Source organism: Arachis hypogaea, chromosome 19, assembly GCF_003086295.3.
Source record: "Arachis hypogaea cultivar Tifrunner chromosome 19, arahy.Tifrunner.gnm2.J5K5, whole genome shotgun sequence".
Taxonomy (NCBI): Eukaryota; Viridiplantae; Streptophyta; class Magnoliopsida; order Fabales; family Fabaceae; genus Arachis; species Arachis hypogaea.
In genome coordinates this window covers 35,970,227-35,990,122 of record NC_092054.1, presented here as the reverse complement: position 1 = coordinate 35,990,122, position 19,896 = coordinate 35,970,227, and the positions used below count along the sequence as shown (strand labels likewise).

The 19,896-nt window shown below is 37.2% G+C and overlaps 2 protein-coding genes, 1 long non-coding RNA gene and 1 other non-coding gene across 4 annotated transcripts; 3 read left to right on the top strand and 1 right to left on the bottom strand.

The window, feature by feature from the left end:
• The first annotated feature begins 223 nt into the window (after positions 1 to 223).
• Positions 224 to 1,840, top strand: LOC112779277 (uncharacterized). The gene is made up of 3 exons (XM_025823527.3): positions 224 to 637; positions 1,307 to 1,532; positions 1,637 to 1,840. Exons 1-3 carry the CDS (start codon positions 494 to 496, stop codon positions 1,750 to 1,752), a joined length of 486 nt encoding a protein of 161 aa, XP_025679312.1. The 5' UTR covers positions 224 to 493; the 3' UTR covers positions 1,753 to 1,840.
• Positions 1,841 to 1,905: 65 nt separating this feature from the next.
• LOC112779276 (pentatricopeptide repeat-containing protein At1g09190) lies at positions 1,906 to 4,616 on the bottom strand. The gene is made up of 2 exons (XM_025823526.3): positions 3,925 to 4,616; positions 1,906 to 3,802 (listed from the first exon to the last, which is right to left on the bottom strand). The coding sequence occupies exons 1-2, from the start codon at positions 4,318 to 4,320 to the stop codon at positions 2,744 to 2,746; spliced, it is 1,455 nt and encodes a 484-aa protein (XP_025679311.1). The 5' UTR covers positions 4,321 to 4,616; the 3' UTR covers positions 1,906 to 2,743.
• On the top strand, positions 4,510 to 4,581 carry TRNAP-CGG (transfer RNA proline (anticodon CGG)). The gene has a single exon. It is a non-coding gene; the product is annotated as a tRNA-Pro (tRNA).
• An 893-nt stretch (positions 4,617 to 5,509) lies between the features above and the next one.
• Positions 5,510 to 8,509, top strand: LOC140182031 (uncharacterized). Its single transcript, XR_011877841.1, has 2 exons — positions 5,510 to 6,005; positions 8,121 to 8,509. It is a non-coding gene; the product is annotated as an uncharacterized lncRNA (long non-coding RNA).
• Positions 8,510 to 19,896: the final 11,387 nt, after the last annotated feature.

Genomic DNA, 19,896 nt, shown 5'->3' with positions numbered 1-19,896 from the left:
AAAAAAAAATAGATGTTGGAGTATGCTATTTCCAAACTAATGTGAAAATAATAAAAAATTCATAAATACTAAAAATACTAAATAAATAAGATGTTCTTTACATTTTTAATTAAGAGATCTCCTGTTGAATTTTTATAATAGTCAAACTTGATAAATTATGTAGGACACGCATCAAAGCTCTGTTAGATGGAGTTTTGGTGAAAATTACGTAGTTTCGTTTTGCGCTTTCTCTATCAGTGAAATTTTCCTTTCATCTGTTACAGATACAAACTGCTGCTATTTGTTAACCAACCTCTTTCGTGTTCTTCCCCTTTACATTATTAATTAAACTTTCGTGTATGGTGACCGAACTATGTACATAAAATTTTCTTCACTCTGTCTTGATCATACAAGTCAAGCAAAAGAGTAATCAAACACCAACGTCATCATATTCATATTAATTAGTTCAAGCCCTTCATGCACCAGAATCTGTTGCTGCACGATTATTGTTGTCATGGCATTAGCACTGATGTTGAAGGTAAATAATGTGTTCATTTTTGTTGCTTTGCTTTTCATTGCAATGTTTTGCTGCTACTCAGATGGGGAGCTGCAGGAGCAAAGCATAGCAAAGGTCTTGTCGTGCTTCGAAAATAACCGTGTAAGTAACAAATGTTTTATTGTATTGCATTTCTTGGAAAGAAGCATGTGGGTGCTAAATGTTAAGATTGTTATGCTACTTTCTTCTTCGATGGAAAATTGGAAACCTCCCTGGTTTATTAATTGGCTTTCAAATTGATAGGAAAATATATAATTATGTACTTTATGATAGCCATAGGTATCTTGTAATCTTAAAAAGAAAATCTTAGTCTTATACCTAATCTCCCTTCTCCAACTATCGGGAAAAAAAATCTTAAGGGAAAATCTATCTAAAATACTTTCTAAGCTAATTCATATTTGATATCACCTGTCAAATAGTAAACTTTTTTTTACGGGTGTAATTCATACTATTCTTAAGGTATTTATAATAATTTTTCAAGGTGGCATCAAACGTTGCATTATAACATTAGGTGGACAGTAAGCATAGGAACATTATGGGTAATTCTGGTAATTAGTAAAACACTTATTTAATTATCATCAAATCACATTTATAGTTAAATATTCATAACAATGGATGGTAGTTAAAATATATAGTAGTGTTTATATAGATTAAAGTATGAATAAAACAAAAACACTATACGTTTGGTCATTTTATTAATCAGCAGTCTCTCTTCCTTTCTAAAATGTTCCTTTTCCGTTTCTTTTGATCATTGATTTGAAATTTTCACAGATTTATTCTCAGTGTAATGAAGCATATAGATTAAACCCATCTGGGAATATTAACATACCACTGCAGGCCACTGATTCTTTCTGCAGTGGACCATGCCTTTCCGAAACACGGTTAGTACTTAATTGCATCAATGACATGCTATCTAATTTTGTATTCTACAACAAAGCCACCGCAAAACAGATGAGAAATGCCCTGGATGCTGGCTGCAGCTTTTCTAGAGAAAGAGGTCAACACTAGTTATTTTCAGCAGCTTGAACTTATTTTCTTCTTTTTTTCATCATTTTATCTCATTATTTCTGCTTCAATAAAATGTAGTATATGTATGTGTAGGGAACTTCAATTTGGGAGACTACATTAGGCAAGAGACAAATAATGCTTGCAAGTTTCCAACATTGATCAGATTCTATCTCTTCATCCTGTGGCCAGTAGTGGTTCATGTTATGTGAGATGTTGCACTAGCATCCAGAAATATATCAAAATAAATGCTATTTGTATAAAAATACATGTGTAGTTTAATTTATTTCAATATGTATTTGTATTCCAGTATGTATTTTATACTGGTGGCTGATTTTGGTGTGCTCATAACAGAGTCGGAAATATATAGGTGCACTTTGGACTTTATAATTTACAACCAAATAGTGATAGGTTTCTTGTAATATGCATGGCTTTGCCATAAATAATGGTGTACCTCTAAGATAAAGTATTTAGTTTTAGCACATTAATTTCTAAATGGCATGAATACATAAACATATTATATATGAACATAATGGAAGAAAACAAATAGTCAAAAAATTAAAAGGTAAACACGTTTCATATGTTGTGCTCCTTTCTTCTCACACAAATATTCAGGCCTTCAGATTCTCTTGAAACTACAAGGGCATCCTTCTACTGAAAAAGAACTGATTGTGGATCAAATTGCATGATATGATATCAAATCGTGTGCGCTCTAGTCTTGAACATGAACAAACAACTCTTCAGCTATTCCGTCTTTTGTGGTGGCGATGTTCAGACCACCGGTGCCTCTCTTATTGTTGGCAATCATTTGATGGGGTTGTCTCAATTGAACTTAATTGCAATTTTGGCATATTCTCTGGTGCAAATTGAGAATACTTGGTGTCGATTGATCTAAGTAGCCAAACACACCTAGTCAGTATCCAGCTCAGTCAAGAGGGCAATGTTTGAAGGAATGACTTTCTATTTTGTCAGACCTCCTACAATCAACTCAAACAAAACAGATTGGATATTTGATCAGGAATCACTCCTGTAACAGGATAGCACTCTAATTGTTCTTTTAGAATACTCAAACAAGATTTGTGCCATCCTTTAATGCCCATGCATTACTTGTTTCAGTAAACATAGTGCACCATATTCCTTCTGTAGGTGGCAACTCAGTGGCAAAGTCATTTCTCAACAAAACCCGGATTCCTGCAATGCAAACTACCCGGTTGCACTCTGCCCCAGAACTTTCTTGACACCACCACCCCTCATCAACATTCTCACTTTCTCAACCTCATCCCACCTCCCTTCCTCTGCATAAATATTGGACAACAACACATAATTCCCAGAGTTCCATGGTTCAAGCCTAACGAGCTCTTTTGCCGCAATTTCGGCAACTTCCCTATCACCATGAGTGCGGCAGGCACTGAGCAAAGCGCCCCATAAAGCAGCACTTGGTTTCATTGGCATGCTGCTAATCAACTCATGAGCTTCCCTCACATTCCCACAACGTCCAAGAAGATCAATAACACAACCATAATGCTCTGGCTTTGGTGAAAGCTGAAACTTTTGGCTCATAGAAGCAAACAGCTCGCGTCCTCTATCGACCAAACCAGAATGAGCACAACAAGCTAACACCCCAACAAAAGTGGAATCTGTAGGGGCCACTCCTTCTCCTCCCATTTCATCAAACAGGCCAACCCCTGCTTCACCCTCTCCATTATAAGCCAAACCGGATATCATAACGTTCCAAGAAACTACGTTCTTCTTAGTCATCCCATTGAAAATGCTCCACGCAGCACATAGATTACCACACTTGCAATAAAAATCCGCAAGCGAATTTCCCACAGCAACCACATTTTTAAGGAATCCCTTGTCATTTGCATAAGAATGTATCCATTCCCCAACATCCATTGCTCCCATTCGAGCACTAACCGGCAGCACAGCCACCAATGTAGCATCATCCGGCTCAAGTCCCTCGTCCAACATCTTCCGAAATAGCTCAAGAGCTTCCTCATCTTTCTTCCCCTGTGCCATCGAAGCGATCATGAGGTTCCACGAAACAATGCTGCGTTCCTTCATCTGCCAAAAAAGCTTCAACCCCTTATCCAAGTCACCAGCCTCGCAGAACCCGCGAACCATCAGGTTCCAAACGACAACATCCCTGTGGCGCATTTCGTCGAACAACTTCTCAGTGTCCTCCATTTTACGACAATTCGCATACAGTTCTACCATCCCAACACGAACAGATCCATGACGTGCAAACCCAAGCGCCTCAACCTATAACAGCATGAAAACACGTGAGTTTAGTTAGTTAGAGTAATTGATCAAATTAATTGCAACATTTTAAGCCATGTGCTTTACTACGTCAATTTCTTATTATTAGCAATTTGTTTAAAGACCTGCGCATGAATGCACCGACCGAGGAAATAGTCACGGAGGTTGGATGCGGCCTTGAGGAGCGGCGCGTAAGTGTACTCGTCGGGGACCATGGCGCGTGACCTCATGAGGGAGAAGAGGTGGAACGAGTGTTGAAACGGTGCGCGTAGGGAATACCCCTTTATCATGGCATTGAAGAGGAGAATGCTGGGGCAACGCGCCTGGATGAAGACGCGCTGCGCGTAGGGCATGTTGTTGAGGGAGGCGCAGACGAGGACGAAGTGGGAGAGGATCTGGTTGGAATGGTGGAGGTTGTGGCGGAGGAATTGCGCGTGGATTTCGGTGAGGTGGGTGCGCGTGGTGTGGCCGTGCAGGAGACGCAGGATTTTGCGCTCTATTTCAATGTATCCCCTGCTCATCTTGCATAAAGTGTTTACTCTTGACGGTTACTCCTATAAACTAGGTTTGCTATGGTTTCTGCACTCGCTAGTCTTCTTCAATAAGCTTCATTAAGGGATGTTGATAGTGCTATCAGTTGAGAATGCAGAGGATGTTGGCATTTGGAGCTTGCGAAGATGAAGAGAATTCATGTTCGTTTCGGCAGTTGAGGGTGTTTGGTCTAGTGGTACGATTCTCGCTTCGGGTGCGAGAGGTCCCGAGTTCGATTCTCGGAACACCCCCCTCCCTCATTTTGTGTGGTATGTATGTAATGTATGACCAAATTATACAAATAGATTGGTGTTTTTAAAGCTTTTACTTCGGCGATTTTTTTTAAATATAAAATAAAAAAAATTATAATTTTTGAAACAAGATTTTTGAACTTTATTTTCTGAAAAAAAAAAAATTATTTTTTTGATAATTAGGACAAGTTTGTGGCACATTATATAAATTATGAATACAATTTTATTTTTTTGGTAATTAGGACAAGTTTGTCGCAACACTATATAAATTATGAAGTTTGTCGCACCTTCAGCGAACTCTATGTTACGTTTTCAAAATAAGAGCATGTTTATTAGGATGCGTTTGTTTTTAGAGACAGGACAGCCGAGACAATAGGACGAAGACACTAAAAATTATTCTTTGTGTATTGTATTTGAATACGATGTATAAGACATTAATGTAATGTCCAGTATTATGTTTGGATACACATGGACAAGACTAAAATATTATATGAAATGACTAAAATAGCAATGTGATTTCAAATTTTCTACATCAAGTATAAACTAATTTAATAGAGAATGAAAGTACATACGGAACTTTAAAAAATGTTTGAAGAGGCCAAAAATTTTAATAAAAAAATATATAGTAGTATTTATATTAAAATAAAATTTATAAATATAACTATTTTATTTTTAAATTTATTATTAATATGTAGGAATACATATGGTTAAGATTAACAAAAAAATAAATCTAAGTTTGATTAATAAAAAATTTTGTTTAGGTTAATAAGGCTCATCCTTAAACGCTCTTTGCCATGGTTCTGAAAACCGAACCGGACCAGTCGGATCAATCGGATTAACCGAAAATCGATCACCTAGTCGGTCCGGATAAGTTCAGAAACCGCCTGACAAAAAAATGGTGAAAAAATCGGTCGAACCGACAGTTAACCGGTGAACCGACAAAATCGTTCGGTTTTTTAGCGGATTTTTGGTTTGAAAAAAAACTGGACGGCGTCGTTTTGTCCCTATAAAAAAAAGAAAGAAAAAGGCTAAATGAACTAAGCTTAACCTTAATCCCTAAATCATCCATCGTACTCAGCAGTCAACAGCAACAACAACTCATCTCTGTTCTCTTCTCTGCCCAAATCCCTTCTCCCTTCTAGCTCACTCTCATCAGTCTCACTCACCAAAATGGCACAAAATCCCTAACCCACTACAGCGCTACTTCCCTCTCTCTCTCTCTCTCTCTCTCAGCCAACAGTAGTCACCGCCTCCGCCGTCGCCGAACTCTTCTCGTCAGCCAGAGGGTGCCTCGCCGCTGGCAGTGACAGATAGAGGGTGCTTCGAGCTCTTGGCCGTCCATCCTCGTCTTCTCTACATCGTTTTCATCTTCGTCATGTGGACTTGCAGATCGAAGCGCGGTTGGCTAGATTCCTCCATTGTTGGTGAGTTTACTCGATCCCATCTGTCTCGCCGTTCCTCCCTTGCCGGTAGTCTTGCCGCCTGTTTCGTTCCTCCGTCACGTCAGTTTGGTTCCTCTGTCGTCGATAGCTCTGCTTTAGTTTTTTCCTTTTGTTAATTTCTATGATTTTGAGGTTCTATTTTTTAAAGATTCAACTCTGTTTGCTTCAATTTATGGTCGTGTATTTTGTTAATTTTACTGAGTTACTGAAATCTGATATCTGATTCTTGAGTTGCTGTTTCTTTTTCTGTTTGTTGTGTTCTGAATCTGAATTGGGGTGAGTTGATATTTTTTTTCTGTTTGTTGTGTTCTGAGTTCTGAGTTCTGACTTCTGAATTAGAGTTGGTGGTGGTATGATTAATTTTGTCATGGTGTTTTACATTGATCTGCATATGATCTGCATATGAGGACATACATGTGTTACAGCTTCTTTATACAAATTTGTTAGATCCAGCAGAAAGGTTACAAAAGACATGTCCAGAAACAGAATAAAATCTTCACCTTCATGCCCTCATCTTTATTTCCTTCCATTTCAGCATTGTTAATTCTACAATAATTTCTTTCTTTAATTAATTTCTCCTTTTACCCAAAATTTAGGAAATTAAAGGTTGGTTTAGATTTTTCTTATTTTAATTTTGAAAAGAATAAGAAGAGATCAGATTTTAGTTTACTTACCAGATATTGTTATCGTAACAAAAAAGGTCATGCTACATGTTTCATTGTATGTTTTATTTTTAATAATTTTATTTAATATTTAATTAAACCAGTTGAACCATGATCGAATTTTTGAACCAGTGAACCAGTCACTCTATCGGTTTATTGATCGGTCTGGTTCTCGCAACCTTTATCCTTGTTAAGTATGGAGTGCTGCACACTTTGTTAATTCGTTAAATCTGAATTCTTTATTTATTATATTTTATTTGAATAGTCTAGATTTAAAAAGGTAACTTGTTAATCAGGTTAACTATTTTTTTTATAAATTTTAGATTTTTTATAAGTTTCAGATATTGGGCTGAAGTCCAAAACAAAAAAAAATAGTATATAAATATTAAAAGCAACATATCTGTACAATAAAAAAAGTACTGGGTTTTAGAATTAAAATAAATAATACATAAAAAAAATAAGTTGAAAATCCATGTACTAAATTTAGAAAAAAAGATATATTAGAATCTTAAAAAAATAATATTAAATATATATTATGTATATAATATTAAAATTTAAATAAATTTTATTTTGTGTAAAATAAAATTATAATATTAAATATAAATACAATAATAAAAAATTTTGTGTTATATAAATTTAATTAATACATATATATATATACAATTTTATTTTGTGTGAAACAAAATTATAACATTAAATATAAAGTAAATGATAAAAGATTTTGTATTATATAAATTTAATTTAAAAAACATATATACAACGTAAGAAGCAAACAAACATATAATAATTTTATTTTATGCGAAACAAAAATTTATATAAAAAATATTTATATAATTTTTTATTAACAATTTTTTTTATTGAAATATGTTACTTTACTATATTTAAAAGAATATTTAAAATTTATTATTTATTATTAAAAATATTATTAAAAATATATTATTAGTTTTTCTTAAAATAATATTTTCCTTTTTTTGTTCAAATATTATGACAAAAAAATTTTACGCGACTATTCAATAAAAATATTATATAAGTTAATAAAAGAAAGAAGTATTCATTTTTTTGCCAAAAATAGGAAGACTTAAATCCACGATCTTTTAAGTGAGTATGAAAAGAGTATGCCATTTGAATTATAGCTCGTTGGCAAAGAAAGAAATACTCTTAATTATATATTAAATAGAATAATTATTTATTAAGCTCATTCTTATACAAATAAAAATTTCTCTTAGTTTTATATCTGTAATATTTTATACCAATTAGTTTAAAGTTTAATTATTTTTTGAATAAATTAATAAAAAAGTAATACAAATAATTGTTTAAATATAATTGTATTTTAATTTTCCATTCTATTACGTACACATTGAGGATAATTTGAAATAAAAGATAATGGACTTGTTGAGAATTATGGTGCCTTCATGGAGACCGGGTTCTTCTACAGAATCGAATTTGTGTTTGGAGTTAGCCAACTAGCAGCGGCGACAGACAGCTTCTTCCTCTTCTATGGCAGCGATTTTTTGGGTTTTGAAGGTTATTCGTAGCAGAAGTGGAAGGGAGTGGGTTCAAGAGCGTCAAAATCTGTGGCTATCCAGAACAATAGTGGAAGCATCGCCAGCAAACAAAACAGTGAAGATGCTTGAAGACATCGCATAGACAATAACAGAGTAACGGAAGAATTCAATCAAGTTTTTCTAGGTACTTTTGTGGTGTAATGGTCGTCCTGTGTTAAAAGAGTGAATTAGTTTTTTTAGTGTCAATTTGTTTATTCAGCCCATGAAAAAAAAAGAAAAAAATAATAACAATAATAAATAAATTTAATTTACCTGATAACTTTTGATAGTAGGTTAACTTTTAAAGAGTGCTGTACTCTCTACTTTATTTGGAGTGCACTAGCTTTCGCCGTTAATAAGTCAAATTAATTTTAAATAAAAAATTAATTTTAAAAAAGAATCCTTATTTACATTAAAAAAAATAATTTTTGCACATAAAAATCTATTTTTATTTAGAAAATTAATTTTTTTTTTATCTAAAAACTGATTTTTCTTTTCAAAAAACTGATTTTTCTTTAGATTATATAAAATCAACTACAACTTATAAATTATTTTTATTATTTTAAAAGATCAATTTTACTTTTAATAATATTTATCTTTCAAAAGTTTCAAGACTAACTATTTTTATTATTATTTTTATTACAAATCAAATAATATAATATAAGGTTAAAATGGTATTGAAGTAAAAACGATAAAAAGAAAAGAATTATCCACCCCAATAAAAAGTTCTACAAAAAGGAAAGAGTGGCTGAAAAAGAAAGAGATGGAGAAAGAGCAGGAAGAAGAAAGTACCTCTCTGAGAACAACGTAATAGGAAAAATAAGAAGAGGTAATAGTAGAATAATAAAAAAAATCTATGGACAAAAAGGAAAACAAAATTTATAAAAAAAGTCCGTGTCCACTCTTCCAAATTTCGTGTTCATCATTGTCCTTCGTAAAAGAGTGGACACAAAAGTATAAAAAACTGTCTCGGAGACAATGTGTTCAGTGTCCATGTCTCTGTGTCCTGCCTCCAAAAACAAACGCTGCCTTAGAGAGCGGATCAGAGAACTACAATTTTATTGTCCACTTTCGTTCTCATTGTTGATATTTTTTCTCTACAATGTCAAGGAATCCATTGTTATACATTCATTACGATGGTGAAATAGTGTATGATGAAGAAGGTTTTATCATTTTTAGATCGGAACAACCGATAATTACCTATATGACACCGGAAGTCAGCAGTCTAACAGCGTTGAAGAATCTGATATTACATTCCGTCGGACAACAAGAGGCAAAAAGGGTGAAGAAAATTTACTATAGATATTCGACCGAAGTAGATGCTAGTTTGTTTTATAAAAGGTATATTATAGCTGTCGTGTCTATGTTGCTAGTATATTTATTAGACCACGGTTGTGAGAAATATTTCTATTGTTTTGAATTAGGTGTCATTTACGTGACGACGAGGACATATGGCTTATAAGGTCGTGGCACAACCAATGGATAAATGTTTATCTGTTGGAATTATTCGTGTTTCTCGTTGAGTTGGGTGGCCGAGGATCATCTGCAGATACTGTCAATGATAGTCCATTGTGTGGAGCTGTTAGACAAACTATCAGAAGGACGATGGTGGATTTAAATATGCCACCTGAAGGTAGTCAAGAAAGGTCCAATATTGAAATTCATAATGTTGACTTAATGGATGACGGTGTTGAAAGTCATGAGGGTTCTGCTATCAGGGATCCGATGATTCATTAGTATGAAGTTAACCCTGATGACGGAAACGATGCTGATGAAGAACCACCCGAAATTCCTGATGATAGTGACGAGGAAGAAGAGATGAACTACTATGGTGACACACAAATCGCTCTGACACAGCCTGTCATTTCTCGACCATATGACTGGCGGAATCATTTCACGAGGTTGAATCTCGATGCAATGACTTCCAATTGGTCGTTTACCCAAGGAGGCCCTGAAGAAGATCCAAGCAACGAGTTTGAGGTTGGACAACAATTTAAGAACAAGGAAAAAGTCATGTTGGTAGATAAGCAGTACAGCATCAAGAGGGTTGCGGATTATAAAATAGTAGAGAGTGACCAGTTGAGGTATAATGCACAATGTATCCAGTTCGGGCCCAGTTGTAATTGGAGCATACTCATATCATATTTCCGAAAGCAAGAGAAGTGGGAGGTTAGAAGATACACTGGTCCTCATACTTGCGTGCAAACATCGATGGGGCAAAACCATCGTAGGTTGGATTCGAAGGTGATTGCTCAACACATTTTCACGATGGTCAAAGCCAATCCAACAATCAGCATTAGGGTTCTGCAAGGAAGTGTGGAGAATCCACTTTGGTTACAAGGCATCCTACAAAAAAGCTTGCAAAACAGAGAGTCATTGCTAGAATATATGGCAATTGGGAGGAGCCATACAACGAGCTTCCTCGTTGGTTATTCACTATGCAGATGTACTTGCCTGGTAAGATTCATTTCATTATGGTTATTCGCTATTAAACAATTCAGCCATGTACAATAAGCTAACTGAAAATGTGTCTTTAGGTACTTGGGTGCAACTAGTGACACAGCCTTGGCCTGGTTCTGTCGACACAGTCATGTTTTATCGGATTTTTTGGACGTTTCCACCGTGTGTTGAGGCTTTCAAGCACAGCAAGCCACTTATTTTCATTGATGGCACCCACTTATATGGTAAATACGGTGGACCTTGTTGATGGTCATAGCTCAAGACGACAACGCAAGACTTGTCGTCACGTCCTTACAGCTTGCTCTCATGCAAGACATGATTGGAGGCGATTTGTACATCCTGTGTACCGCATGGAGTCGGTCTTCAACATTTATAGATCAGAGTTTCGATCGATAGGGTATGAGGATGATTGGTCATCGTATGACGGGCCCCGTATTTAGCCCAACCCTAGGATAATGAGAGTGAAGAGAGGTCGCCCCGTCAGCTCCAGGATTCGTAACAACATGGATGACATTGAGTATAACGGGGAGAAGTGGTGCGTATTGTGCTGCCAAAGCGGTCACACGCGGAGGACATGTACCGCTCTTGACGGTGGAGGGGCATCGTCTAGTCGACGTTAGTTATAGGTGTTGTTTTCGTCTAAATATATGATTGTAATCTTTCTTTAAAGTATTATATTTTGTTAGAAAAGTTGTTTACGACAGACTTGTTTGAATTTGAAAGTTAACACAATGATATTAAATATTATAAAAGTCAAATACCGTCATCATTTACTAGCTGTATATAATTTTTTACAAGAAACTTACTTTTCATACATTACGAAAGCATACAATAATCATAAAGACACATAACCTACTAGCCCCGACCTCGCCTACCACCACGTGGGCCAGCATGTCATCCATGAGGTCTCGGATCGAGACACTTACCTGTGCCACACGCAGGTGGTCTGACATCGCACAGACCTCGACCGAGCGGAGGATCCGGACCAGGAACTGGAGTGCTCATCTGGTCCTTTAGCGTCGCATAATCTGCAGTGGACAATGACCCACTAGATTGATCATCCATGTGGCGTGGCAAGCATGTAGATTGAGGAGGAGTAGTGTGCATCTGCGAAAATGGATAGGTCTGCTGTGGCATCGTCGTCACATCCGCCAACCCGCCATCACCTCCCTGCATCAAACCCGTCATCCAGTCAGGCACCATCATTGTCACATCAATCATGTTCTGCGTATCCAATATGGGCTGGTAGTCGTTCTGGGGTCCGAGATCCGATGGGTTGAATGGCAGCTGAAACTGAGTCCCGATGTTGAAATAAAGACTAGCCTCCTGTCTCTACCCCTGCTGACTGGTCCTGGCCTCCGAGTGATGTGACTCAGAGGGTCTCAGGGACAAGTAGTCTCCGGATACGGGTCCTGAAAGAGACCCAACCATTTGGCCAGCATCCTCGGCCCGGTGAGCTGGTGGGCTGACGGAGTCTCTGTCGCAGTGAACCTCGTCAGCACCCTGCCTCCCTTGGCCTGCACCGCGTCTATCTCTCCCTCTGCTGACATAACTCCTCAATAGTTCATCCCTGATGGTGCTGCTCCCACCCACCTATGCATCCACTCACAGATCACCGTCGATCCTGAGTCCAGCTGATAGGCCACGTCCTGCAGGATGATAGTCATCTTCCCGCATGGTAGATGAAACGTGTGAGTCTCAGGCCTCCACCTCTCTATCAACACTGAGGCAAGTGGCCAGTCGTGCTCGAACTCAATCATATAGGCCACATACTCAAACCCGGCTCGTCTGAGATATGGCCTAATCTATTCCGGCGGTCTAACGGAGAAAAATTATCGGTAAAGATTTTCACAAAAATTATCACGTTGCAAGTATAGTTCTAAACCAACAAATTATCCTCGGTCAATGTTTAGATTGTTTGTCAGTTAAGCAAACCCAATAAAATTAACCGAAGTATTTAAATCTCGGGTTGTCTCTCAAGGAATTGCAAGGAAGTATATTTATTATTGGTTATGGGAAAGTATTTTTGGGGTTTTTAAATGTTGAACAAGGAACGTAAATGACAAGGAAATAAACTAACAACGAAGGAAAGTCCTAGCAAGGATTGAGAATTGGAATTCATATCCTCATTATCATCATCAATTGTGATGGTAATTGCCTTTTGCTTTCACTTAGTCAACCTCTAATAATGAAGGAAAGTCAAGTGAGCAAAATCAACTTAAGTTCACAAGTCCTAATCAAAGACTAGATTTAGTGAAGCCTAAGCCAACCAACAAGTCTCAATCACCAATCAACAAAAAAATTTTGATAACTCAAGAGTCTCTAATTGATCAATCCAAGTTAAGAACATAGAATTCTAATTTAAAATCCAACCAAGCATTTTATCAAACACTTGGTAGGCACAAAATAAAAGCATAGAAAACTAATAAGAGAATGTAGAACAAGAGGCGCAAGCGAAAGCAATCTAAAGAAATCTAAGACCAACAATTGCAAGGAATTAATAACACAAATTAAAGAAAGCATTAATAACATAAAAACATGAATTGCATTAATAAAGATCAAGAGTAGTAAGAGTGCATAACATGAAGGCAACAAAGTGAAAGAAATCAACAAGAGAAGATAACTAAGGTACTAGATCAAATAAAAGTAGAAGAAAACTAAATTAAAGCAAGGTAGAAAGATGAATTTAAGAAGAATAAAACTAAAATCCCTAAAACCTAGAGAGAGGAGAGAGCCTCTCTCTTTAGAAAACTACATTTAAAACCTAAAATTATGTGAATGAATGTTGTGTGTATGATTCCTCCCTTCCAGCCTCACTCTGAAGTCTCTAATCAGTATTTTCGGGCCTGAAACTGGGTCCAAAGCAGCCCAGAAATTGTCCCCAGCATTTTCTGTTTAATGCAGCACGTGACGCTCTGTAACGCGTACGCGTCAACCACGTGTACGCGTCGCTGAACAAATTCTTGGTCACGCGTACGTGTCATCCACGCGTACGCGTCGCTTGCCAACTGCACTAGTCACGCGCACGCGTCGCTTGTGCGTGCGCATCGCTACCAACTTCTGAAATTCCCATTTTCTTGTGTTCCTTCCACTTTTGCATGCTTCCTTTCCATCTTCTAAGCCGTTACTGCCCTATAAACCCTGAAAACACTTAACAAACATATCACGGCATTGAATGGTAATAAGAGAGGATTACAAATTAGCAAATTTAAGGCCAAAGAAGCATGTTTTCAGTCATAGCATAAAATTAGGAAAGAAAATGTAAAACATGCGAATTATATGAATAAGTATGAGAATAAGTGACAAAAACCACTCAATTCAATACAAAATAAACCATAAAATAGTCGTTTATCAACCTCCCCACACTTAAACATTAGCATGTCCTCATGCTAAGCTCAAGAGAAGCTATAAAGGAGGTGAAGAGGAATGGTAGAATTTATGAAATGCAACCTATCTATATGAATACACCTAAATGCAAAATACATTTACCTACTTGGTTAAAAGTAAATCAAATTCTCCAAAAACAAATATGAACTGGATTCTACTAATTCAAATCATAAAATGAAGTACACATAGACTTGCAAGAAGAAAGCTCGTGAAAGCCGGGAACAAAGAATCGAGCATCGAACCCTCACTAGAAGTGTATACACTATAATCGCTCAGGTGTTTAAGGTTCAATTCTCTCAATTCTCTACTAATCTTTCTTTCTAAGGCTTGCTCTTCTTCTACCAATCAACAAAAATTTAATGTACAAATACACATATCAAGAGGTCTTTTAAGGGTTGTAATGGGGTTAGGGTCAAGGTAGGATTATATTTGGTCAAGTGGACTAAAAATATGAATCCTTGATTAACCTAAACTTTTCACCTAACTTAAGACAATCCATGTAATCAGAATATAAAATCTAACTGCCCATTAACTATGTTTTCCACATATTCATGCATCCGAATTTTGAGTACAGTACATATGCATTGCTATCACCACTTACTTTGGGACATTTTGTCCCCTTTTTATTGCTTACTGTTTTTTTTTCTTTTCTTTTTCTCTTTTTTTCTTTTCATTTTTTTCTTTTCTTTTCTTTTTCTCAATGCATATGATTAAGGCATTGAATGCAGGAATATGTGCTCAACTATTTTTTTCACCTTTTCACAAGAATATGCAACACCCAATTCCCAAACCAAATATTTCCAAATCCAATTTTCCCACACTTAATTCATGAACACTTTCACTAGTCTAAGCTAACTAAGAATTCAAATTAAGAACATTATTATTTTCCGCTTAGAGTTAATGATGTGCTAAGGTAAAGAACAAATAGGGTAAAATAGGCTCAACATTGGTTTGCAAAAGATAATGAAAGGAATAAGGCCATATAGGTATGTGAGCTATAGTGAAACAAGGCCTCAATCATATAGGTGCATGCATACATCAAACAATGGAAATATAGAATCAAGCAAGACAAAGATCACAATTTTAGAGAGAACAACATACACCAAAATAAAACATTGGTTGATAAGATACAACCAATCAAATGGGTTCAAAATCTCACTGGTTTTGTGAGTTCGAGCTCTAAACCATGTTCCAAAATAAATTTCTTCAAGCAAGTTTAACAAAAGTTTTAATTCAAATTAGTGAAATGCTATAGAATAGTTTCTTGGAAAAGAATTCATCACTTCAACCAAGTAAGACATAAATGCAAGCAACTAATTATACATGCAATCTATCATGCAATGCAATAATTAACTACAAAGAAGAGTAAGAATCGGTGTTGAAAAGAAAGTAACTAACCCACGAAAGTCGGTATCAATCTCCCCATACTTAAAGATTGCACCGTCCTCGGTGCATGCAAAGATATGCAAGTAGAAGGGTGGCTACAACTGATGCGCTTCCTCCAAAGATTGTGTGGCGGGACTTGTTTGTCACCCCATTTAGAAGTTTTCCATTTTCCTTCTTGGTGGCCATCATGAAAGAAGAGAAAAAGGAAGAAGAATAGCCCACAAACAAAGATATGCAAACAAATAAAATATGGGTGGGCTAATGCCAAATAATAATGAGGTTCTCAATTACATGGTAGCTACAACATATGAGTGAGAAAATAATAAAAGCGAAGGGCATTTCAAGTAAATAGCAGAAGAGTCAAGAAGCACCCAAAACAATGCAGGAAATATGCAACAGTTGAGTAAGAAAATTTTAACACCAATGTGGAACAACAAATATAGAAAATAAAAGGAGAAGAAATAACAAAGTTAAAATTCCATGAATGTGAGTATGCAAATGTAATAAATAAAAGAAAAGAAAGAGAATAAGGATGAGAAGGAAGGAGAAGAAAGTGAGAAAGGAGGAGGAAAGAATAAGAAATGAGAGAAAAAAGATGAAAAATGGAAAACAGGAATCGACACATAAGCGTCGCCCACGCACACGCGTGGGTAGCAAATTGAGGAGGTGACGTGTATGCGTCAGTAACACATACGCGTGAAGAGTAGAAAAGAGAAGGTGACGCGTATGCGTCAGTGACGCGCACGCGTCGGTGGCAATTGTGCTCCTCGCACAACGCTCGCATAGTAGCAGCCCAACTCTCTGTTCGTAGTACTGGACAATTAAAATTGAGTCCACGCATACGTGTCGTCCACGCCTACGTGTGGAGGATAAAAAAACGCAAATGACGCGTACACGTCAGTGATGCGCACGCGTGGGTTGAGTTGTGCGCCTAGCACCCCCACCAGCGTGGTCCTGGCATAACTCTCTGTCCAGGCCATGCGCTCACATCATCCCAGCACGGTTCGGGCACGAACCAAGTTTGGGTGTCGACACATACGCGTGACAGTGATGCATGGCGGAAGTCAGCCAATTAAGAATTCAATATAGAAATACGTTGCGAGTATAGTTCTTTACCAGTAAAAATCCACTCATCAATTTAGAAAGGTTGTCACAAAATTAGAATAAAAATACTGGAGTATGAGTCGGTGGCTATCATGCAATCTATCATGCAATGCAATAATTATACATGCAATCTATCATGCAATGCAATAATTAACTACAAAGAAGAGTAAGAATCGGTGTTGAAAAGAAAGTAACTAACCCACGAAAGTCGGTATCAATCTCCCCATACTTAAAGATTGCACCGTCCTCGGTGCATGCAAAGATATGCAAGTAGAAGGGTGGCTACAACTGATGCGCTTCCTCCAAAGATTGTGTGGCGGGACTTGTTTGTCACCCCATTTAGAAGTTTTCCATTTTCCTTCTTGGTGGCCATCATGAAAGAAGAGAAAAAGGAAGAAGAATAGCCCACAAACAAAGATATGCAAACAAATAAAATATGGGTGGGCTAATGCCAAATAATAATGAGGTTCTCAATTACATGGTAGCTACAACATATGAGTGAGAAAATAATAAAAGCGAAGGGCATTTCAAGTAAATAGCAGAAGAGTCAAGAAGCACCCAAAACAATGCAGGAAATATGCAACAGTTGAGTAAGAAAATTTTAACACCAATGTGGAACAACAAATATAGAAAATAAAAGGAGAAGAAATAACAAAGTTAAAATTCCATGAATGTGAGTATGCAAATGTAATAAATAAAAGAAAAGAAAGAGAATAAGGATGAGAAGGAAGGAGAAGAAAGTGAGAAAGGAGGAGGAAAGAATAAGAAATGAGAGAAAAAAGATGAAAAATGGAAAACAGGAATCGACACATAAGCGTCGCCCACGCACACGCGTGGGTAGCAAATTGAGGAGGTGACGTGTATGCGTCAGTAACACATACGCGTGAAGAGTAGAAAAGAGAAGGTGACGCGTATGCGTCAGTGACGCGCACGCGTCGGTGGCAATTGTGCTCCTCGCACAACGCTCGCATAGTAGCAGCCCAACTCTCTGTTCGTAGTACTGGACAATTAAAATTGAGTCCACGCATACGTGTCGTCCACGCCTACGTGTGGAGGATAAAAAAACGCAAATGACGCGTACACGTCAGTGATGCGCACGCGTGGGTTGAGTTGTGCGCCTAGCACCCCCACCAGCGTGGTCCTGGCATAACTCTCTGTCCAGGCCATGCGCTCACATCATCCCAGCACGGTTCGGGCACGAACCAAGTTTGGGTGTCGACACATACGCGTGACAGTGATGCATGGCGGAAGTCAGCCAATTAAGAATTCAATATAGAAATACGTTGCGAGTATAGTTCTTTACCAGTAAAAATCCACTCATCAATTTAGAAAGGTTGTCACAAAATTAGAATAAAAATACTGGAGTATGAGTCCCAGGTCGTCTCCCAACGAGTTGACAAAAAGGGTGCTATCTTATTAATCAGGAGTTTTCCGAGAATTTTGAGAGTTGAATGATAGAAAATAAATAATTGTAAATTAAAAGAGAATTATATTTTCTAATTGAAAAGCCTTGACTGGGGGAATGATTAATTAGAAATTCCATCCTTGTTGGAATTCTCTCAAGTGTAGTATAAAAAGGTTATTTTCACTTAGTTAACCCTTACTAAATAAAGGAATGTCAAATGATTGAGCTAACTCTTATTCGCAAATCCTAGTCCTCTCCCTTGGGAAGGTCTAGCATTAGTAAATAGAGAATTAGCCAACAACTTCCAATTTAACTATTCACTTGAGCATTCCAACTCAAGTGTCTCCTTTTAATCAACCCCCATGCCAAGTTGGGAGTCTACTCCATTAACATGGATACCATCTTCGTTGTTGGGAGTAAGGAATAGAAAAGAGACATGATAGACAATAACTACAAATTAATTAAAAATAAAAGTAATCATTTGCATTAATAAATTCTAAAAACAATCCAATTGTAACTCTAAACAAGAATTAAGAATATGGAATAATATGGAATAATAAGGGAATAAGAAAACAAACTATAATAGTAACTTCAACGGAGGTGATGACTCTTCAATATCCAAAGCGAAAGCATAAAACTATAAAACTATGAATGTCAAGAAAACCTAGAGGAAGAGTAGTTTTTCTCTCTAGATTCAGATCTAAAACTAAAACTAAGCTAACGAGAATCTGTGTTGAGTCTCTGCACGTTCCCTGGCTCTAGTCTGTGTTTCTGGGCTGGAAACTAGGTCAAAACTCGGCTCGAAATTACCCCCAGCGTTTTCTGTTATTTCTGCAGATTGCGCATGTCACGTGTACGTGCCAGTCACGCGTACGCATCGATGGTCGTCTTGGCGTGTCACGCGTACGCGTCATCCACGCGCACGCGTCTTTGTGCAAACTCTAATCCACCCGTACGCGTCAGGCATGCGCACGCATCGCTACAAATTTCTCTATATCGCGCGCTCGCGTGAGCCATGCGTGCACGTCGATGCTCGCTGGTTACCTCCTTGGTTTCTTGTGTTTCTTCCATTTTTGCAAGCTTCCTCTCCATTCTCTAAGCCATTCCTGCCCTATAAAGCCTGAAACACTTAACACACAGATCACGGCATCGAATGGTATAAAGGAGAATTAAAATATACAAATTAAAGATCTCTTAGGAAGCAAGTATTCAACCATAGAATAACACTAGGAAGGAATTGTAAAATCATGCAAATCATATGAATAAGTGGGTAATGACTTGATAAAAACCACTCAATTGAATACAATATAAACCATAAAATAGTGGTTTATCAGAAAGCCTCTTTTCTTTTTTTAAATTAACAGGCTACTGATGAGCGGATAATTTATACGCTTTTTGACATTGTTTTTAGTATGCTTTTAGTAGAATCTGGTTACTTTTAGGGATGTTTTTAATAGATTTTGTGTTAAATTCACATTTCTGGACTTTACTATGAGTTTGTGTGTTTTTCTATGATTTCAGGTATTTTCTGGCTGAAATTGAGGGACTTGAGCAGAAATCAGATTCAGAGGTTGAAAAAGGACTGCTGATGCTGTTGGATTCTGACCTCCCTGCACTCAAAGTGGATTTTCTGGAGCTACAGAACTCGAAATGGCGCGCTTCCAATTGCGTTGGAAAGTAGACATCCAGGGCTTTCCAGCAATATATAATAGTCCATACTTTGGCCAAGAATTGATGACGTAAACTGGCGTTCAACGCCAGCTTTCTACCCAAATCTGGCGTCCAGCGCCAGAAAAGGATCCAAAACCAGAGTTGAACGCCCAAACTGGCACAAAAACTGGCGTTCAACTCCACAAATGGCCTCTGCACGTGCAACACTTAAGCTCAGCCCAAACACACACCAAGTGGGCCCCGGAAGTGGATTT